At 51.1% G+C, this 22964-nt stretch overlaps 2 protein-coding genes across 2 annotated transcripts in view; one reads left to right on the forward strand and one right to left on the reverse strand.

Annotated features, from left to right (window-relative positions):
- CACNA2D4 (calcium voltage-gated channel auxiliary subunit alpha2delta 4) overlaps positions 1 to 22964 on the reverse strand; it is a 120597-nt gene that overhangs the window by 32079 nt on the left and 65554 nt on the right. The window contains exons 23-25 of the mRNA XM_045869953.2: positions 18681 to 18776; positions 16438 to 16565; positions 12481 to 12561 (exon numbers count right to left, since the gene is read on the reverse strand). Coding sequence (XP_045725909.2) covers positions 12481 to 12561; positions 16438 to 16565; positions 18681 to 18776 — 305 coding nt within the window. The remainder of the gene's footprint in view (positions 1 to 12480; positions 12562 to 16437; positions 16566 to 18680; positions 18777 to 22964) is intronic.
- Positions 465 to 7521, forward strand: LRTM2 (leucine rich repeats and transmembrane domains 2). The gene is made up of 3 exons (XM_045874116.1): positions 465 to 531; positions 3324 to 3914; positions 7067 to 7521. The coding sequence occupies exons 1-3, from the start codon at positions 465 to 467 to the stop codon at positions 7519 to 7521; spliced, it is 1113 nt and encodes a 370-aa protein (XP_045730072.1).

Genomic DNA, 22964 nt, shown 5'->3' on the forward strand with positions numbered 1-22964 from the left:
CACCTGTGATATGGGGGAAAGCTCACAAAGGAGGCCAGGTGGCCCCAAAGCATTTTAGAGATCAACATGCCAGAGGCAACAGGAGAGGCAGGGGAGGGACACTAGGGAGGCCACCGCTGGTGACTTCTGCATCCTGCAGGCAGAACTCAGCACTGGGCCACAGGCCGGAGCCTGCCCTCCTTGCCACCCCAGTCACCCCGGGAGGGGGAAGGTGTCCTGGCTTCTCTGCCCCTCGTTCTTCTCCTTCCCCCACCCCGGGAATCATACCCGAGAAGAACAGGAGAGGGAATGACAAGGAGTGTAAAGAGACACCGGGCCCTCTCCCTAACCCCTGGGCTGGAACGGGGCCTCGAGTGCTGCTCAGCTCTCATTCTCTCTCTCTCTCTCAGGACTGACAGGCAGCACACACCGAGGGGCTCCCCTCTCCCCAGAGGTGCAGGGCCGTAAGAGCTGTGGCATTCACCATGCTGGCCCGGGGCAGTGGCCCCGAGCAGAGGTCCAGGCTTGCCCTGCAGTGGAGGCAGATCTCCTGTGAGTACAGTGGGGCGGGGGCCGGTGGCAGGGGCTAGCTTGGCACGAAGTGATGCACGCCAGGCTGCAGGAAGCTCTGATCTTTCTGGGATGCCCAAGGCCCGGGAAGCCAGGGGTTACCCTCTACAGTCTTGCCTATGGTACCGGCATCTGTGGCAGCCAAAGAAAGAGTTGCCATTGAGAGCTTTAGTGGTTGAGTCAGGAGCTGGAGGTCATGACGGTGGTTCTGTGTCTCCAGGTGGGTCTGTTCCTGTGCCCAGGAAGTCCACCCCCATCCCCGGCGGTCTGGCTTGTGGGAGTCCTGCTACTCTAATGGCAAGTCTCTCTCTTGCCTTTCAATGCTGGGTGAACCTGGAGACTTCTGTCTCAGTCTTCCTAGCTCTGAAATGGAGGGAACTAGAGAGCTCTTGGATTGTGGTGTTGGAAGGACCATAGGGGTTGGGTCCCAGCCTTCCTCTTGCATATGGGGAAATTGAGGTCTCCATTTCCCATAAGAAAGCCTTGTAAGTTGTCAGGCTGAAAGAAGCCATGAGAATTCTCTTCAGTAGAGGGAAAGACACTTGAGGGGAGTTTGGCAGTCCCTCTAAGAAAGGGCTGCTGAACCATGGAATGAGCTGCTCTGTTGTAATTATTCTCTGAGGACTGGCTTGCGCAAGGCTACATGGTAATAGGTAAGAAATGGTCCTGAGGGACATTATTCTGCCTGACTTCTCCCCTCGTACACTTGGCCTGGTGACACAGCTGCAGGACATGAGCAGCCTGAATTATTCACCATGTGAGAACGGCTGATCCCTGAGCCACTCAGATCCCGTTTCAAACTCATTCTAGAATCACTCAACACCTCGCAATACAGGATTATGTTTTCTTGTCACCAGAGCTTTTATGTCACCCTGAATTTTCAGGGGTGGGGGGAATAATGGCTTCTGGTTATGATCCTTTTGTGAGGGAAGCTGGATGGATTGACTTCTTTTCTGGGGAAAGTGAGGTCTGAAGGATGTTGATTTTCAAATGGCATGGTGCGGGGTAAGGTAGGGCAGGCTGACCTGGCAGCAGAAGGGTTCAGAGGGGTAAGAGGGTGAGAGGTAGCAGCAGGTGACCCCATGTGGCCAGGAAGGGTCACTGGTTGGCTTCCATGGCCATGACTGTGCTCGTTCCTCTTGAGAATGAGGAGGCTCAGGTGTTAGCCTTGCAGTCCGCCTCTCAGCTGTCACTGACCCCACAAGTGTGGGGCGAGAACAGTCCCACACTGTTCCTTCAAGCTCTGTTCTTGGGGACACCAGACAACCAGACATCTGCCAGACACAGACTCAAGACCATCCCATTCAGGTGCTCAAGTCGGGGTGGCTGCCTTTCTGAGTGCGGTCACCTGGGCCATGAACTGGGTCTGATTCTCCATCACTTCCCTGGCTAGGGTCTTTCCTCTGTGCCTCTCTTTCCAAAAGAAAATGACCACACTGATGCTTCCTTCCCCTCTGCACCCCTACCCCCAGCTTGGAGCTATACTAGGCTAAGACATGCCACGTGTGGAAGAGATAGAGCACAAAAGGGCACTCCCACCCTGCTCTTATAACCTCCCCTGTGCTGTCAGATCTGCATGAATCCCACATCCAAGATGGAGCCAGTAATTTGCCAGACCGGGTGCTGACTTGGTGAAGTTGAACTATTTTGAGCTTACCCATTTTCTCTTCCACAGTGAGCAAACATCTATGAGACTCAGGAAGACACTTGAGGGGAGTTTGGCAGTCCCTCTGAGAAAGGGCTGCTGAACCATGGAATGAGCTGCTCTGTTGTAATTATTCTCTGAGGACCCCCCAGCCCTTCCCCAGGCTAGACTCTGAGGCTGCTTACTCAGAGGGGTCCTGGGCAAAACATGGGACCACAAAAGGAATGCTGTTAATGGGTTCATCCTGCAGAAATGCTACCCTGCAGCCCTTAGGAACAGGAGCCCAACCTAAGCACATGGTTGGTTTTAGAGTGAGAATAAATATGAAACTTCTCCTAGAACCTATGATTTGCAGTGGCTTGTGCCCAAATGTTCTTCAGCATGGAGGTGGATTTGTGCATCTTATCCTCATCATTTCTACTGTGGTCTCTGGAGTGTGACCCTAGATGGACTCCTGGTCTTCATGCTGTTACTGGCCCCCCTCTTGGATCTGACAGCACATGGGAGGTTGCAGGGGGCAGGGGTGGGAGCACCCCTTTGTGCTCTCCCTCTACCACGGTGTGTCTTAGCCTAGGGCAGCTCCAAGTTGGGGGTGGGGGGTGCGGAGGGGAAGGAAGCAGCAATGTGGCTATTTTCTTTTGGAAAGAGAATCTTTCTCTGTGACACTGGGAGAGGAACAAGGGAGCAGGTTTCTTTGACATCCTTACATCCTTTGTTTTGTCAACATCTATGGTAGCAGTGGGGCCTGAGCTCCCAAGGAGATCAACCAGGGGAGGCCCCATGAGCTGGGGCCTCCTTGTGGAACAGCACTGCTCGTCCTCTGCACTCAGGCCTGCCATTCTCCAGGATCGTACTCCACTAAAGTGGTTTCTTTGCCAGATGTGCTGTGAGGCAAGAGCCCTGCGGACACCATGTGATGTCCAGTAATATTGATGTGCTTCGGGTTGGTTAATTATCTTTTTATGTGGTCCGTAAAGGTTTGTGCTTTGATTGTGGCTTAGGCCAAAGCAGATAAAGTCAAGAGGCCATTATGTTACAAATTAGAAAGGCGGGAATTGAAGCAGGAGGTGGTAACCCCCCTTCCCCGCCTGTGGCTTTCTTTCCGCCTGTCTGTCCCCCTCCCCTCCAGGGATCACCTGCTGGATCATGCTGTATGCTGTGGAGGCCCTCCCTGCCTGCCCCTTCTCCTGTAAGTGTGACAGCCGCAGCCTGGAGGTGGATTGTAGTGGCCTAGGCCTCACCATGGTGCCCCCCGACTTGCCCGCTGCCACCCGAACCCTCTTACTCTTGAACAATAAGCTGAGTGCCCTGCCAAGCTGGGCATTCGCCAATCTGTCCAGCCTGCAACGGCTGGACTTATCCAACAACTTCCTGGACCAGCTGCCCCGGTCCCTTTTTGGGGACCTGACGAATCTTACGGAGCTGCAGCTGCGCAATAACAGCATCAGGACCCTGGACAGGGACCTGCTGCAGCACTCGCCCCTGCTCCGCCACCTGGACCTGTCCATCAACGGGCTGGCCCAGTTGCCCCCTGGCCTTTTTGATGGACTCCCAGCGCTGCGCTCCCTGTCACTTCGCTCCAACCGTCTGCAGAACCTGGACCGGCTGACGTTTGAACCCCTCGCAAGCCTGCAGCTGCTGCAGGTTGGGGACAACCCCTGGGAGTGTGACTGTAACCTGCGTGATTTCAAGCACTGGATGGAGTGGTTTTCCTACCGAGGTGAGAACAGCTAGTCCTGCCTGGATGTAAGGAATCAGGACAATCACCCCTGGCCCAACATATTTCCTGGAGGCTGGGCGCTGACTCAGAGCCAAGGTCCAGGGAGAAGGGGGTGGCCCTACCTCTCCACTAGCTCTGGGCTAGAAGAGTCTCAGCCTGGGCTCCAAACCATCGGCAGGGCAGAGAGGCTGGTGCTGCTCCCCCCCACCTCCCCACTGCTCCATGTTCTTCTCTGTGTGCCCCTCCCAGCTCCCAGCCTCCTTCCTCTTCTTTTTCTTTCAGACTGACTCACTGTAACTTGATCTCACTTCTGTAGGTATTGTGAGGCAACTTAATAATTTTTCTCTACATCCCACCAGGTATGCCTCTGGGCTTCCCTGGCATGGTAGGAGGAAGAAAAACCACCCTTGCTCGTCTGAATAATACAGCAATTTCTTAAATATCCACAGTTTCAGGAGGGTGGAATATAATTTAAATCCACAGATAAAACCAAATTTTCATTTTGATGATGATCTCAACTCTCCCAAGAAGTTTTATATCCAAAGCTTTTAATAAGAAGCCAAATGGCTTTAGTTTTACTCTTTCCCTTCCCTCTTTTGGGGAAAGTTCTAGAATGATCTATAAGATGATTAAATGTAATGAAAAGGAGGGCAAAGAAGTGAGTGTAGTAGTTAAAAGTGCCAGATCCGGGTTTGATTTGTGGCTCTGTCACTTACTAGCTGTGTGATCCTGAGAAACCTCTCTGTGACAGTGTCCTCATCTGTAAAATGGGTCAAATAACAGCTATCTGATAGAATCATTGTGAGGACTAAATAGTAATGCATGTAAAGTGTCCTTTTAAAAAAGATTTTATTTTTTTGTCAGAGAGAGAGAGAGCACAAGCAGGGGGAGCAGCGGGCAGAGGAAGAAGCAGGCTCCCTGCTGAGCAAGGAGCCCGATGCGTGACTTGATCCCAGGACCCCGGGATCATGACCTGAGCTGAAGGCAAGAGGCTTAACCGACTGAGCATCAGCATGTAAAGTGTCTTGAAAAGTACTTAGCATAAAGCAAGTCCTCCATAAAACCTATTCATTTATTTGTTCATTTGCTACTAGTAGTCATAATATTAAACAGACTTAATAAGACAGAATTTGGTGCCCAGCACAAAGTAGATGCTCCATGAGTACTTGCTGAATGAGTGAATCAATGTGAAAAGAACGCCAATCCTTTTCATCAGTCTTGCTCTTTTTGTTTCATATCCAGGCACAATCTCAATTATTTGCATGATATTCTCCTGTGTTAGTTAATTAAACAATTTTACAGGGGAGCCTGGGTGGCTCAGTCGGTTAAGCGTCTGCTTTTGGTTCAGGTCATGATCCTGGGGTCCTGGGATCAAGCCCTGCTTCCAGCTCCCTGCTCGGCAGGAAGCCTGCTTCTCCCTCTGCCTGCCACTCCCCCTGCTTGTGCTCATTCTCCCTCTCTCTCTCTTTCTCTCTCTCTCTCAAATAAATAAATAAAATCTTTAAAAAAATTAAAAAAAATTTTACAAACTGTAAAGTGCCATAAAATGTTAGTCACTATGATACTTTCTCCCATTCTTGTGAGTCAGGAAATAACAATTAATACTTATATAGTTTCCAGTTTATAAATATCTTTTCATGTACATTATCTATTTTAATCCTTATAGCAGTTAATCGAGTCAGCCATTCTTACTTTATGGCCAAGAAAACCAAGACTCATATGCAATTAAATAAGTTAAATAATTTGCATGAGATGACATGGCCAGGATTCAACCTCAGGTCTTTGAGCAGGAAGATGAGGTTGCCACCATCTCAACACCTGGCTCCTGCCTGTACAAAGGTGGCCCTTGGACACACTGCACTGGATGTAAGACTTGCCACAGGGCCCCCAGGCAGTCAGTGGCACGGGGGGGACTAGAGGCCAAGGGTCTCAGCCCCATGTGTTATCCCTAGGCAACGTCCTTGTCCTTTCACATAGCTATCAGGAACTAAATTCTCAGCACAAAAGGGCATGGAGTGGGAATGTCTATTTTTGGGACTTTTCAATAGTACAGTTGTTTTCAACCTTACACTTCTTAAAAAAAATTCCTGGGATGTTTTCATCAGCATCCCAGGCAAAGCGTATCTACTGTCTAAGGAGATGTGCAGCAGCTGCTCTGGGAGAGGGACTGGCAGGGAGGGGATGGCAGGAGCCTGTCGGCAGGAGCCATTTGGGAAGGGATTTCTTGCTCGCGTCCAGATCTCACTGGAACCTGACAGAGGGACAAAGTCTGACTCTGACTTCCTAGGGGATTCTCCCGAGCTACCTTCTCTCTCACCCACCCGTGTTCTGCATCTATATCCTCTCATGACCTCACCATGGTCCAGCCTCACCATCGTCATGATGAGCCTGTGCACCTATTGCTGCCCACACCCCCCCATTAGTCCTGGCCCCCTCTCCTTTGCCCTCACGGGTCTCAGGGTTCCCTCTCAAGATGCCACTGCACTCAGAGAAGCCGTGGTCGGGGTGCTGGTGGGCTGCTGGATTGCTCTTAAAGAGGAAAAGGCAAACGTTCTCACCCAATTTTTTCTCCCCACTCCAAAGAGGTAATCTTGGACAACCAAAAGTTTCCACATGGAAAAGTGGTGGCTGGGGCAGTGGCTTTTGACTTGTCTTTTCTGTGAGACGGAGGAACTCTGGAGGGATAAGATAGAGTGGAGGAGTGTCCTGGGTTTACAGATGGGCGGGGAGCAGGCAGATTCAGGGGCAAGGAGAGGAGCGGAACGGTGGCCCATGCAGGACTCTGTTTGCATTGCTGAGTCTTCCCTGAGCACCAGCACATGTTAGCGGTGCCAAACTGCTGCGAGTCAGTTTGACTCTGGACAGAGCAGACTTGACTGAAATGGTTGTGTGCTTCTCTAAAATGGGAATAATGGCAATATCCATTTCGTATGGCTTCTGTGCAGGTGAAATGACATGATATATGTACCTCACCTATCATGGTCCTTGGCTTCATAAATGCTAGTTGTTCGTCTCCCTTCCTCTCCTACTGATGTGAATCCAGGACCGACTGCATTCCTGGGCCTTCCATTTTGGGGACCTGGGGATGGGGAGAAGGAGTCCAGGTTCTGGATGCCTGGTCAGCCCCTGCTTTCTTTGTCCCCTGGATGCAGGGGGGCGCCTGGATCAGCTGGCCTGCACCCTACCCAAGGAGCTGAGGGGGAAGGACATGCGTGTGGTCCCCATGGAGATGTTCAACTACTGCTCCCAGTTGGAGGACGAGAATAGCTCAGCTGGGCTGGATATTCCTGGGCCACCCTGCACAAAGGCCAGCCCCGAACCCGCTAAGCCCAAGCCAGGGGCGGAGCCTGAGCCAGAGCCCAGCACAGCCTGCCCCCAGAAGCAGCGGTATCGGCCGGTGAGCGTGAGGCGGGCCATCGGCACGGTGATCATCGCGGGGGTTGTCTGTGGCATTGTCTGCATCATGATGGTGGTGGCAGCTGCCTATGGCTGCATCTATGCCTCCCTCATGGCCAAGTACCACCGGGAGCTCAAGAAGCGGCAGCCCCTCATGGGGGACCCGGAGGGTGAGCACGAAGACCAGAAGCAGATCTCTTCTGTGGCCTGAGGGCCCAGCCCCACTTGGCCTAGGTAGGAAGGGCCGGGACAGCATGCGGGGGATGGCTGCAGTAAGGGCTGGCCCTTCCCTCCAGCGCAGTCCCCTCTTGCACGCGTGCCCCCAGCTCTCCAGCAAACAAGCCCCAGTGCGGCTGTCTCCATGAACTTCCAAGTCTCTGCGGAAGCCGCCCTTGCGCTAGAGGCTCCTGCTCCTGCCCCACTCGGGGCCACCGAGTCTCTGGGACAGCTGGGGGGTCTCCCTAAGCTTCTGGCCATGGGGAAGGAAGGCTATGTGTGTAAGTGCAGGCTTCTGGACTCAGTGTTCCTCTATTGTCCTTCCTGCCCTAGGTCACTCTCCCTACCTCCTGCTCGTAGCACCTCATCTGCACGTAGGTGTGGGGAAGAGGGATATGGGGGCCAGCGGCCAGTTTCCGTGACCCCCTTCTAAGCCAGGAAGATACTTTCAGCTGCCCTTCAGGGTCCAAGCTGGTTCCAGCTTTCAGTCGCTAGCACTAATGTATAATCACAGCAACCATGGCATCTGGACCCAGCACTTAGGAACACAGGACACACTCCCCCTGCTGAAGCCACCACGTCCCTCTGCCTGCTACAGGCCACACACCAGCCACACTGCTCCTGGCTTCACCCATTCCTCTCACACACACTCAGCATCACCAGCGCAATTACATCGCCTGGAAATCTCTGTCTGTCGGTCGGTCTGTCTCTCACGCACACAGAATCACCCGGAGACAGAGGTCATGAGAACTCAGGGAGTGGAGACCTGTTTCCCCCCTGTGGGTCTCTGGCCCTCAGGCCACAGACCCTTTTGCTTGCTTACTGCAACCTTCTCAAGTCAACAGAGGGGAGAAGCCCACTCCGACAACACAAGGATTCCTTTGAGATCCTCTGAAGTGGGCCAGAGTGGTGCTGCTGGATGAGACTGCCTGTCACCATGGTAACCCTCTCACACCTCTCCTGCTGGGTTTTCCAGGGACACCGGCCCAGAGGCCTTGAAGCTGCAGCATGTGTGGATGGCAGCCTCCCGAGAGCCCAGGCACATACCACTGGGCAGTTCTTCAGCGCCGTCTAAGGACATCATCACTGCCAGGCCCCGTGGGGACCCCCACCAATTCCACTCCTATAGCCTGCAGCCCAAGAACCATTGCTCTGTACCCCTCGCCCCTCCATCTTCAGCAGCTCTGGGCCTGGGACCTTGGGGTGGGGACTGGGTCACGATTGGTGGCATCTTGGGAACGCAGACAGCCCTCGCGGAAGCTCACTGCCTGAGCAGACCCCAAGCAGGCGCCCGGGGTGGGGAGAGGGCTGCACGGTCTGCCCAGAGGCTTCAGGGCTGGGCTTCCTTCCCAGGGTTTTGTGTGCTCAGTCCGGCTGCCTGGAGTGTTGAATTGCACCTGGACTGGGCTCCAAACCAGAGCGTGGGCCCGGGGTCCTGTTTGTCACCTGTAGCCTACACCAAAGGGGTGGCAGGTGAGGAGACGGCTGTGCGGGGGTTTGGGGGTCACGAGTCCCCTTTTGTAGGTTGGCCCCCGCCCCGTGAGTCTGAGCTCAGATGAGTACTAGGTCTCCCTCTGCTGGACACCCGTTTTCCCATGGCTTATGGAGAGTCAGGAGGTATCAGGCTGGTTTCTGGCTCTAAGACGGGGTCTTGCTGGAGGCCTGGGAAGAGGCTTCCAGAACACGGAGGCCAAGGCTCTGAGGAGGGACAGGGCAGGACAGGGCAGGCCTATCTTGCCTTGCACCCCTTGATCCTTCCACCTCGTAGAGGACCGTGGTAGGTGAGGGGGGCTGGGGGGGCAGGGAATGCCTTTGAACAGCGAGGGCCTCAGTGCAGGCTGCTTGGTGGACTGCAGAACATGCCTCCCTGGGGCTGGGGCATAGTCTTCCTTCTTTTGGCTTTCCAGCTGATACCAGATCTAGGAATTTGCTAAAGGAAAAGGAGGGGAGGGGTGGGTATTGTCAGTGGTGTTATCTTCAGCCTGAGACAGAAGATTTTTAAAGGCAAAATTATATTTCTGGTTTGTTGTTTCAGAAGAACAATAAAGACTGTATTTTCCTACGTACCTCTTGGTTTCCTTGGGTGGGGAGGGCATGTGGGCTCTGGGAGAGGGGCTTCCTGCCCCCTTACCTGCCCAGACAACTACAAAAAGTGCTGCAGGACCTCACCCCAATGTCCAGAGCTCCATCAGAGAGATGGGAAACTCCTGCCTGAGGCCTCGCCTGGGGGCAGCGCCGGGACAGGTGTCGAGGGCTGAGCTGGATCAGAACGGGGTCTGTAGCTGAGTGCAGCAGGTTACCCGGGGGCTGGGCTGACGGTATGAATTCGTGAGCCTCAGGCTGGTTTCACTGTGCAGCACTGGGGACTGAAGGCGAGCGGGAGACCATCACTGCTCAGTCCCGCTGTGTGCACATCTGCCCTGGCTTGAGCCAGTCCACCCTGGCAGTCAAGGGCAGAGGAGCCAATGTGGTAGGAAGGCGTGCATTTGCCCAGAGGACCCCGCTGTGTAAGGGGAGGTGGCGGGAGGACTCCCTAGGAGCTGCTCATTACGTTTCATGAGACTTGGTGAGTTTGGGGGTGTTGCTAACATGAAGGAGGAACTCTGTTTAACTTATATTCCTCTTGCACCCTCAAACTGACTTTAGGGACAGGCAGATGACCCTCTGCACTTACAAAATGATCCTTCCAGGGCTCAGCAGGTGGGGACTCAGAATTATGAGCTGGAGGGCTGGGGCTGGGGAGACCAGGAGAGGAGATGAGCCAGAGAACAAGGTCTTGGGGGTTGTTTGTCCACCTCAAGCCGGAGTGACTCACCTCCAGGCCTGGACTGGCCTCTGGCTGACTGGGCCTGGCCTCTATGGTTCATTAGTCTTCAGAGACCAGGATGGAATTATCTCCTTCCTAAGAGCTTTCCTTTGGCTGATATCCCAATGAGGCCGGAGCAAGCCCTAGGCAGAAGTGAGCCCTCCAGGTCCCTTTCCTGGAGTTCAGCGGTACTCCCAGCAGAGCTGGGCTGCTTGCCTTTTAGAGGTGGTGATAAATGTGGGGTGCTGCTTTAACAGGCAGAGTGGACCTGAGAGACAGTCTTCCCCAAGCCCCGCTGCAGAAGCAGAGGCCAAGGTCCCTCAGCAGCCCGGCACAGGCCTGGGTAATGCGTAGGTGTGTCGTACGCGCCACTGTTTGGCGTGTGTACGTACAGACCCATCCGCACAGAGGCAAGGCCCTGAGGAGAGGAGCGCTCGCGGCTCCAGACAGCAGGCTCACCGCCAAAGGCCTCTGGACGGGGGCACAAGGGTATTGCATGGCATGTGCTAGAGGAACACGCTTGCAGATTATGGTGCCACCATCATTATGCTGGGCAATACTCCCCAACTAGGTCTGGAGGGCATAGGGAGTTGAAAATGGATCCTGATCAAAAAGTTAGATTCCTAGAAATTCTGCATCACCTCTTGGTAAATCACCTGCTTAGAGATTAAAAGGATCCTTCCCCATTCAGCTGCCCTTCCGTAGGACCCCGTGGCATGACACACACATCTGGCACGTAGCTGGCCCCAGTAGTTGGGCCTGGTGCCCTTCTTCTACCTTCTCCTCTTGCTCAGGGCAAACACCATCACCCCTGTGGCCCACCCATCAGCTGCCAATGCTTGCCCAGTCTGGGAGCCCCTGTGCATACAGTGCCCCCGGTTTCCAAGGGATGAAGCTGTTGGGACAGCACCCCGGTCGCCTCCCTGCTTTGAGCCCCTCTGGCCCAGGGTCAAGGAGGCTGAGCCATAGTCCAGGGAGGGGAAATTACAAAAGGAGACCCTCCCAAAACTTGAAGCGTAAGGTCTCTAGTGCCTCACTCTTTTCCTATCATATCCACACACCCCGGAGCCTCAGAGCCATTGTCTGCAGTGAGTTAAACCAGAGGCACCAGGACACGGTTTCTATGGCAACCCCTGGAGGCTCTAATTCAGCTCTGAGTTAAAAATGATATCAAATAATTGGAGAGTGCAGGAGAGCGCATCCAGCAGCCTGACCCGGTGTCCCCTCTGTTCCTAGACTCTCGGGTATGCAGGGGCTGAGAGGGTCCACGCCACGGAGGGAGCAGGACAGGGACACACTCAGCTGGGACCGCCGAACAGGCTCGAGGGAAACAAGTTTGGGTCCAGTTTTGGCCTAGCAGTGGGTCTGGGGTTAGCACACTGTGGTCCAAGTTTAAAAATGCTGCTGAGATGGCACGAGTCCCTTCCAAATGCTAAAGCGGTGCATCCTGAAGGCCACCGGTGGGGCGCGTGTTGCCTTTGGCGGGAAGTCAGGGTCGGATGATCTCAGCCAGACCCCAGCCTGCTCCTCCCACCTCCTTTGCCCTGAACCCAGCCTGGGGGGCCAAGGCTCACCCAGCCCTGCCTGTGCCCCACCCCACCCCTCTGGCTGCGGAGTCCTTTCTCTGGGGTCCCTGGGGAAGCAGGACAGGACCCGTGATGGCTGATGCTTGAGCGCCCACTGGTCTGCACAGCTGTGCAGAACCGAGCTGGGGCTGAGACATGGGAACTGAAGCCAGGATAAGGAGGGTTTCACCACACAGGCCTGATCACACTCAGGCAAGGAGGCCCAGGTGCAAAGGACTCTTTTAGGTACCGAGAAACCACCACGTCTGGGCAGCTGGGGAGGGTCACTGGGTGCTCTTATCCCCTTTGAGGTCAATGGCAACACAGGGTAGGAAGCTGGGTCTTAACCTGTCTGAGCTTCATTTGACTTCATAAATTCTTTTGAATCTCAGGTTTTATAAGCAAAATGGCTTGGGAAGACTCCTTTTTCCCTCAGTCCCTCCGTTCAGCTGGGAAAACCTCTGGCCGGAGGACTGTGGCCCTCGTGGACCACAGGCAGGGTCCTCCTGCTATTACTGTGTGCCTTGTTCCTGACCTCGACTCACAACACCCCGACCGCCGTGGTGCAGAGGGCAGCTCCTACCTGCAGCAATGGCTGTCTTCTTGTCCACGGTCACGGCCACAGCTGTGCTGGCTGTCACTACCATGGGCTGGCCTGGACTTTCTGGGGAAACAAAAATTGCCAAGTCACTTTCTCAGCGCCCGGGGAAGAGCCAGTGGTTGGGTGGTGGGTGGGGAGGCTGAGAGCACACTATGAATCCCAGGAGAGGGCAATCCTTGAATAAGTGAGGTGGGGGGGTGGTGTTGGGGAAAGCTGTGGTGGCTCTGTCACTTTCACCCACTGGTTTTTGCAGAGCACCTCCCACATGTCGGGGACTGCCACCTCCCCACGCAGATCTGACCCTGCCAGATAAATACACCAGGGCCCCCGGCGGCCTGGACCATGCAATGTTGTCTACGTCACTAGGACACTGTGAGTTCCCGCTGTCTCTGGGCAGCAACTGTCTGCTGGCTGTTGCCTCCCTTGAGCTCAGGGACCCTGCTGTGACCTGTCCTCTCAGCGCGGGTTCCACCCAGAAGACTTGAGTTGCGTCAAATGATTCTTTCTAGCAGAAGGACAGGCTGCATTCCAGAACTCGTGGTGGCTGATCCTGGGCTGTCCTTCATCAGTCACATGAGTCAGGGTGACACAGCCCCTCTGGAGGCCTGGCGAGGGCTGCGCCAGGCACAGAAGGCTGGCGGGTGCCTGGCACATCCGAGGTACCCCATAAATCCTGGCCATTGGGGGCCAGCCTGCCGCCACCACCCCATTATCAAGCCACCCTTTCACTGGCTTACAGACAGTGACTGTACTTCTGGGACACTCTGCCCGGCTCTTGAAGGGCAAGGGGCTTGCTTTGAGCTGCTCTGCCTCTCTCTTTTAGGATAATCAGGTCACCATGGGTGCAGAACTTAGGTGGCCATGTCGGCTCGACATGAAAACAGAGCTTTCTGGCTTGGCGGTGGTATGGGCTAGTGCATGACCCTGGGCTTTTCAATCTTTGTCAGTCCAGGGACATGGCTTAACTTTTCGAAGCATTCTTTTTTAAAAGATTTTATTTTTATTTATTTATTCGAGAGAGAGAGCAAGGGGGGGGCACAAGTTGGGGGGTAAGGGACGGAGAGGGAGAAGCAGGCTCCCCGCAGAGCAGGGAGCCTGACATGGGGCTTGATCCCAGGACCCTGGGATCATGACCTGAGCCGAAGGCAGACGCTCAACCAACTGAGCCACCCAGGTGCCCCTTTTCAAAGCATTCTTGTCTACAGGCCAAGTTCCATCACTAAAATTCCCAAGAAAGGGGCAAAATTTTAATCAAGTGCTGTCTTGTGAGAAGGTCTTTATATCAAATGTCGCTTGAAACATGTCATGAGAAGCTTACGTGGAGATCATCTGTTGTCATGGAACTTAAATTATGCTTTCTCGTATCTATTTTGCGAAGATCATCCATCACACCTTGCTATAATCCAGTATCTCACAGAAATCCAAAATTACTCTGATTCTAGAAACTTAATATGTAGCATTGTCCTTGCTTCTAGGAATTTGCCATGATAAAACCACAATAAACACAGAAGTCAGTTTCCTCCCGCCGCTTCTAGAAACACCTGGAAGCAGGAGGAATAGGCCTGAGGCACCTGGGCATTGGCAAGACTCTGCTCTGTGCTGGCGGATTTCTCAGGCACTGAATGCAAAAGACAGTTCCGTGTGGGCAGAATTCAGCCCGCCAGGCCCCAGGCAAAGGGCAACAGAGTCAGCCCAGAGAGGCAGAGGGAAGCCTCCAATCACCCTGGAGGCGGCTCCTCGGCCTCTTCGGGGTACCCGCCCCCCATGAAAACGAAGCTGTTGTTGTTTTCTTCCTTGGGAGAGAATGAGAGTGTGCAGAGGTGCCCACGTTTCTCCAGGCACAGGCAGGAGCTAAAGCAGCAGGCGAGGGTGTGAAAAGAGAGCAAGCTCCTGCCTCCCTACTCAACCGTCCCCCCTTTTGGGTTGCCAGCTTCCCTCTCTTCTCCTTGCGGCTTAGTTCCCCACCCACCGCCCTCCTACCTCACCGCCACAAAAAGCAACCCCGGCAGCCTTCAGGCAGGGGCCCAGTGACAATGCAGGTAGGAGGGAGCCCTCCTCCTGGGCTGGGGGCAGGGGCCAGGGCTTCACCCCAGAGAACCTCCCCAGGACCCTGTGGGTGGGAGCCCCTCCTGGGGGAGCCCTTGATGCTGCTCTAGAAGGTGACACGAAGAAAGAGCTGCCTCTTTCTGGCTCTGGGGGGCAATGTGGGGAGGAGATCATCACCTTGGCTTTGTGAGCCTCCCTTGTGGGCTTTCACTGGGAATAACAGCACTCACTTCCTCTTCCCCTTCCTGCCTTACACTTAAGGTGTAAGGCTTTGGTGGGCAGAACTTGGGTTTGGCTTGGCTCTATGGCTCCCTAGCTGTGTGATCCTGGGCAAGTCACAGAACCTCTCAGAGCCTCAGATTCTTCCTGTGTAAGAAGAGAAGTAATAACAACACTTACAGGGCTGTGCAGATTAAATGAGTTATAGGCTCTGGAACGTTTTGTAAAACATATTAGCGATGCATTCAGTGGGGGGAACAGGCATAGGATGGAGAGGTGGGCTTAGGCACAGGGTGAAGAAGATGTCAAGAGGGCACAGAGGGGACCTCCTCCTTGCTGCCTGCAGCTCCAGGAGAAGCCCCTGGGAGCCTGGATCTCCCCAGCTATCAGCTCAGGGCACCTTCCCCATCAGGAAGCTGGAGGAGGGTTTTGGTGGAAGCGGAAGCTGGAGGGTTTTGGTGGAAGGGCATCTCGAAGGGAAAATAGAACTCTCCATTCCAGGTAGACTCCCAGCTAGGGTTCTCCATTTGCCCCACTCTCCTCCTTCTCCTCCTTCTCCTCCTTCTCTCTTTCCCCCTCCTTCCTCTCTTCCCCCCTCTTCCTTCTCCTTCTCCTCTCCCTCTTCTTCTCCTTCTTCCCCCATCTCTGCTCACTCTGACCTGGACACAAATATTCCTAGGCCCTCTTGCTCCACTGTGCTGGGGTCAGTTTCCCCCAGAGGTGACCTTGTGGAGGACCTGCTCTGCTGCAAACTCTTGGGGCGCTGGATGTGTCCCTCAACCTCTCTGGGCCATAGTCTCTTGATGTGTAAATTAAGAGGGTGAAGCTATGCAACCTCCAAAGTCCTTTTCTGTTCTAAACATTTTGCAATTTTCCTGGTGCTCTGTTAAAGTCACTAAATTTTTCTTTTTGGGGGCTATTTTTCAGAGTGGGGGCTGGGGGTTGGGAGTTGGGTGCCGGCAGCTCTGAAACCCTTCCTGGGCCTTGGACTAGTAGGGATTTGGCGGCTTGGTCCATAGGGCCAATCTTGGCTGCCCTGCTTCCTTACTGCTTGAGCCCCCCTGCCCCTACACCGTGGCCTGCCAGCCAGGAGGTGCCCCATTATTACTGGGAGTTCCTGAGGAGCAGACGGGGAGCTCAATGTTGCAGTTCCTGGGAGACCCTAAGGGAGTGGAGACCAAGCTGCTTTCTTTGGGAAGAAGTGCAGTGGGGGCAGTGAACCTGATAAGTACAGTAGTCCCCCGGTTGGAATAAAGTCTGTTACTTTCATCTGGGGGAGTTTAAGAAATTTTCAAAGACACTCAGATGTTTAGAAACAGAAGAATCTTAAAGATCAACTCTTCCAATATGCTCCTATTTGAAATTTGGGCTAGAATCCAGCTCTTCTTGACTTCTGGGTCAAATCTCTTTCCTTTGTGCCATGCTGGATTTTTAACTTTGGCTGCTGGCTAGGGGATAAAATGATCTGTCCTATATTCAGGGTAGAGATCAATAGCATGGAAAGGCATGAGCGAGCTTTCTCAAGGTGCTAATGTGTGTCAGGAGGGAAGGTTGGAAGGGAACCCAGAGGCGTCGACATTCTGTTCTGTACCTGCTCCTGTTTTCCAGCAAGAGCTGCAGGAGGAGGCAGCCCTGGCCCCAGCGCGGCCCCAGGAGCACAAGGGTACAGATTACCTGGTCCCTCTGCTGATTGGAGATTGAAGACAAAGCTGCCAGCAGGCTGCTCGGCGGCCTGGCGGTACCACAGAGGGAAGCGGTCCATGGTGAATACACTGGCCTCATCCTCAGGAGTCAGGAACTTTCTGCAAAGAGAAAGATTTGGTACCCCCCCGCCAAGATCTGGGAACATGTTTATCCCTTTCTCTTTTTTTCACACAAGGTCATCTTGGCTGGACCAAGAAGAGAGATTCATCTCTGCTTTGGTAGGGTTGCAGGTAGAAAATATTAGCCCCTAGACTGATTTTACCCCGGACAGTGTTCCCCAGAAATTCCTGCCTTTTCCAGAATCAAATGCTGTTGCATCTGATGACACATTAGTAGTTTGAAGAGGAAGAGAGCCTGTATTGTGTAAGGAGACTTTTTTTGTTGTTGTTGTTAAATGAAAACTCCTTTGCCTGCAGGGTTTATTTCTTTTGGATATACCCTAATTTCTTTTTGTCTGGCTAACTGGCATGTCTGGATGGGGAAATTGCATAGTGAATTCTATCACTGCACTAATAGAAGGGCATAAATTCCTCTAAAACGGTTACTTCAAAAGTCATTGCCTCTAGGGTTTAAAATGCATTATGAGTTATCTTTTTCTTGAGCAGCTTTACCTTGCTAATTATGGTTTTGCATTCCCTGAACACACAGCAGCCAGCAGAAGGGAGTGTTGGTCCAGAAGCAGAGTGGGAGGCAGGGAGAATCTGGTTTGTGGGTTAAAAAAAGACACTGTGGATAACCCACAAGGTGGATAATTGAAGTTTGATTTTAAGAGTGGTTGGTTGGCTTACATACCCAGAAGCTACCTGCCTTGTTGCAGTTCCTGAGCTCTCCAGTCATGTCATGGTCTAGGTGAAGGGAGCCCTCTGGAGTTGTGCGGCGCCTGTGCGGCCATTTATGGTGGCTGCCTTCATAACCCAGCAGGGTCTCTCTGTATTGAGATTTCCTTCTTCCATTCTTAGAAGCCTTTCAGAGAGGATGCAGGGGACTGCTGAGGATGCTTTACCCCCTTCATACTGCCAGGTGTGGTTCACCCTGTCCAACTTTGGCGAGACAATGACATGGGTATGCGATTTTCTGAGTGGGGGTGGAAGTTTAAGGGGATGAGGAGGTACGAGTGGGGGGCCAGCCGGAGGGGTTATGAATGTGGGGAGGTCAGTTCCCAACACTGTTCAAGGCCTTTGGGTGAATCTACAGTTTACCCACTAGATTTGGTCCATTGAGTCATTTGCTGTGTCTCTAACTGGACCATGGAAAGGGTTAGCGAGGTGGAGGGTTCTCTGTTCACCTTTCTGGGAGTGAGGGGAGGTGGGGAGAGAGAAAAGCAACTTGATTTGTTCTCCTAGAAAGCCTCAGCTTTCCAGCAAGCGTGGATCTGTCAGAATCCTGGAAGAAGCTCATAGATGGCTGAGTGTGCTTGGATTCAGTGAGAGAAGCAGTGAGCAGGTGGGAGGCAAGGACTGTGGGGTGCCCCCTCGGCCATTCTCCTCCAAGTTCCTGCTGGCCTCTGCCTATTTGGGTCTCCTGATTTGTGAGCCACAGGTGGCTCTGCTCTACCAACCCCACCCAGCCCCCTTCTCTGGCTTCCATCCTCCCTTTGCTGCAGTACTCAGTGGGGAGGATACCCTGGCAAGCCGGTCTCCCAGAATCCAGGCTTTGCTGGGAGCAGGGTCTCTCAGCTTCAGCACTATTGACATTTTGGGCCAGGCAATGTTTGTGAGGGTGTTTAATACCATCCCTGGCCTCTGCTCACTAGATGCCAGTAGCAAGCCCCCATCCCCTAGCGGTGACAACTAAAAATGTCTGCACACATTGACAAATGTCCCTTGGGTGGGGACATCCCCAGTTGAGAATTGCTGGCTTAGGGGATGTGTAAATTGTCAACAAAGGAGGGGACACAGTCAAATGATTTAGCTTGTCACATACAGACTGGTCCCAAGGGGGAAAACAACTTCTGGGTTTCCTTTTGTGGAAGTGATTAACCCTTCCAACGTTAGTGTCCCAGCCACTCTCTTGCCTGACTGGCCCTCCTCTCTCGGGGACACCTCCAGGATGCATCTAAACCTGGTGGAAGGGTTACTTTTCTGACCCTCCCAGTCTGCAAACCACAATACTTCCACCCTCCGTGCACTCCTGGCCTCTGAGATTCTGCCCATCCACATGCCATGGGAACACCACGCAGGGAGCCCTCTCCTGGGGGGCACAACATGACTCACTTGTCGGAGACCTTCTCGGAGCCCACAAACAAGGTGCTTCTGAGGAGGCCGGCCCGGGTGCCCAGGAAGGCCATGTCCACCACTTGCTCGGACTCACTGTGAGGCAGACAGAGCAGGTGTCATTACCAGGCACTGCAGCGAATAGATCTAGGAAGGGGGCACTGGGAGCCCGGAGAAGACCTGCAGGCCTCTCCTAGTGCCTGGCCTGATCTTCCTGGGGTGGGGGTCGGGGGAAAGGCAGACTGGTTACTCAGGGGGTTGCACACACACGCACTGGCCATCCACTGTGAACATCATGTTTGTTATATCTGGTAGACCCAGCTTCCCTGGGCAGCACCTTCCCTTGTTAATGGGGTCCGCTGGGCCTCTGCCTTTCTGACTTTTTTTTGGCTTCTAATTTGTCCATGCAGGTTTTGGGGGAATTGGCTTTGGAAGACACAGGAATTCAGGAAAAGAGATGTTGTTTTGGGACCTCAGAAACAGGAACTTCTTATGACCGACACTTACAGGACACTTTGCAGTTTTAAAACCCTTTTCACATGTTTACCTTATTATTGAAATGGGAAAGGAGGAGAAGCAGACACGGTCTATATCCACCTATGCGAACCCTGTGGAACTTGCCAAGACTGGAGAAAGAAAATCCATTAGCTAGCTGGAGTGTAACTGATATTTCTCATGGTCTCAAAGCCATATTTCCACGATGATGGCACCAGTATGGGAGTCATTACTTCTTTTTTTAACATTTCAGCTTTTTTGAGATAAAATTGACATGAAATTGTAAGATTTTTAAGTGTTCATCATGGTTATTTGATATATGTATACATTGTGAAAGGGTTCCTCCCATCTAGTTAAATAACACATCCATCATACCAGGTATTTATCTTTTTTGGGGGGGAGTGAGAATATTTAAGTTCTACTCTCAGCTAATTTCGATTATACAGTACAGTGTTATCAATTACAGTCACCATGTTTTATTAGATCCTCAGGCCTTCTTCCTCTTGCAGGTGGAAGAATGTGCTGACCTCTCTTCCCCCAGCAGCCCACAACAATCACTTTCCTTCTGTCTGTTTCTATGAGTTTGACTTAATTTTATTTTATTCTTTTATAGATTCTACATATAAGTGATGCCATGTAGTATTTGTCTTTGTCTGTCCAGCTTGTCTCTCTTAGCATAATGCCCTCCAGGTTCATCTAGGTGGTCACAAATGGCAGGATTTCCTTTCTCATAGCTGAATAATATTTCATTGCGCACGCGTGCGCACGCGCGCGCGCGCGCACACACACACACACACACCACATCCTCTTTGTCCATGCATCCATTGACAACATGTTGTTTCCCTATCTTGGCTATTGTAAATCATGCTGCAGTGAACATGGGGGTGTAGCTATCTCTTGAAGATAATGGTTTCATTTTCTTTGGATAAATAATCAGAAGTGAGGTCGTTGGACCATATGGAAGTTCTATTTTGAACTTTTTGGGGAACCTCCAAACTGTTGTTCATAGTGGCTGCACCAATTCACATTCCCACCAACAGTGCACAGTCTTCCCTTTTCTCCACATCCTGGCCAACACTTGTTGTCTCTTGTCTTTTGGATAACATTCTAACATGTGAGGTGATGCCTCACTGTGTTTTTGATCTGTGTTTCTCTGATGATTACTGATGTTGAGAACTTTTTCATGCATCTGTTGGCCATTTGTAGGTTTCCTCTAGAAAAATGTCTATTCAATTCCTCTGCCCTTTAAAAAAAAATCAGATTGTTTTGTTCCTATTGAGTTGTGAGGTTTTTTTTTACATATTTTGGATATTAGCTCCTTATCAGATATGATTTGCAAATATTTTCTCCCATTTTGTAGGTCGCCTTTTCATTTTGTTCTTTTTCTTGCTTAATTGCTATGGCTCGGACTTTCACTACTATGTGGAATAACAGTGGTGAGAGTGGACATCCTTACTTTGTTCCTGATCTTAGAGGAAGAGCTTTCAGCTTTTCATTGTTTCACCATTGAATATGACATCAGGTGTGGGCTTGTTACATATGGCTTTTATTTAATTACTTCTAACTTTATTAATATTCATGCCCCTAGCCCAATTTGCTACAGGTTATTACCGAATTTCTCTCAGTACTTAGATCAGTGGTTTTAGTGAGTGTATGAGGTAGGCAAGACACAAAGCATCGCCAAGGGGAAGTATTTTTTTTTTTAATTAAGGCTCAGCTGTGTGGGTATTGGGGTTTCTCCAATGGGATTCTGTGAAGAAGGCTGTACTATGCGACATTCAACTGATAGCACCTGGAGCTGGATTATAGCACTTGATCTACAGTCTGGAAAACCACTGAGAAAAGGGTCTGGAAATGTAGACAGGGTCTGCCTGCCCCCCTCTGATGTTGTAGAAACAAGAATTTCTGGGTTTGGGGCCTAAGTGACTGTTTCTCTAAAAAGCTTCCTGATGCAATTTTTAATTTTTAATTTTTAAAGATTTTATTTATTTGACAAAGAGAGGCACAGCGAGAGAGGGAACACAAGCAGGGGGAGTGGGAGAGGGAGAAGCGGGCTTCCCGCTGAGCAGGGGGCCCGATGTGGGGCTCGATCCCAGGACCCCGAGATCATGAAAGCAGACGCTTAACGACTGAGCCACCCAGGCGCCCCAATGCAATTTTTAAAAGAAGATCTATTTATTTATCTGAGAAGAGAGAGAGAGAGAGAATGAGAACGAGCAGGAGAGAGAGTCTTAAGCAAACCCTGAACTGAGCACAGAGCCAGACGCAGGGCTCAATCTCATGACCCTGAGATCACGACCTGAGCCGAAACCAAGAGTTGGACACTTAACCAACTGCACCACCCAGGCACCTCTGATGCAATTCTTTATTCAAAAGTAGTAGAGAAGATGACTGAAAAGGTTTTTTTCTCCTCAGTGTCATTATGAACACAGGATTTAAACACATTATGTTTTAATCCATTGTAGTTGTCATTACTTTTGCTGCTCTAATTGTCCCACCTTTAACCAGTGAGACCACTTCAGGTTGGTTCTGGGGTCCCCCTGGCACAACGTCATGATAGTCTTTAGTAAATTCTTCCTTCTTATTATGACAAGATGCTCCTGGCTCATTTTGTACAATTCCTGCCCCTGTCCTGAAATCAGACATTTTCCAAGGGTTGCTGATTCATTTTAATGAGGACGTCTTAATATGCACACTGAAAGTCCACAATCCTGCTCTGGAGTGCTCATTGAGGTTGGTCTTTTCTGTGGACAGGGTCAGGATATTCTTTTTGTTTCTTTCAGAGAAAATACGTCATGAGTTCATTGATATTTCCAATTCATATTCAGCAGTACATCTTTGATTTAAAAAATTTGCATCTCTTTTTTCGTTTGCTGAAAACCTTGGTTCCTAATGACATTAACATAATACTATTTGCTCTATCCATCTATATAGTTTGAGAATAACAGTGCCAATATTGTTTCTAGCAATGTGGTTATGGAACACAGTTTTTTGATTTATTTATTGTTTATGGTTCTGTGTTTTCAAGTCCCTTGAAAGAATTCACCTACGTTGTTATGTCATGAACTTGATACACAACTGTTTATTTGTTTCATTTGCTTTCAAATTTTTAGAGCTTATTTTTAAAAATCTAATCTTGTTTTATAATGATATAAAACATTTACATGGTTCTAAAGTCAAATATGCAAAATAAAGCATATTCATAAGCCTGTCTCTGTCTCCATCCCTGTTCTTTCACTCTGCCTAAAGTAATCTTTTTTGTTTTCTTGTTTATTGTTCCATTAAAAAATATATGTGCACATATGTATATACATACATGCATCTATGTTTATATATGTGTAAGTAACTATGAAAATACATTTGTATCTCCTCTTTTTAAATAAATAGTGGGGTATTATATACACTTTTCTCCATTGGTGAGACCATTCCATTGCAGTATATAGATTTCTCATTTTTTGTAGTTACATAGTATTCCATTATGTGGATCTACCATGGTTTATTTAACTAGGCTCCTACTGATGGATTTAGGTTATTTTCTGTCTTTCACTGTTATAAATGGAGCTGTAACAAAAAACTCATGTATGTATCTTTCTTATTTTTACTGGTATATCTCTGGGATACATTCCTAGAAGTGGTATTGCTGAGTCAGAGTGTAAATGCATATGTAATTTGTTAGATACTATTAAATTCTCCTCCATAGCCTTTGAAACATTTTGTATACCCACTGACAATATACACAAGCCTGATTCCCCACAGCTTTGCCAGCCATGCATGGCAATAAACTTAGAC

Source organism: Mirounga angustirostris, unplaced genomic scaffold (assembly GCF_029215605.1).
Source record: "Mirounga angustirostris isolate CCGP_5_RB_7025 unplaced genomic scaffold, mMirAng1.0.hap1 SCAF_5, whole genome shotgun sequence".
NCBI lineage: Eukaryota > Metazoa > Chordata > Mammalia > Carnivora > Phocidae > Mirounga > Mirounga angustirostris.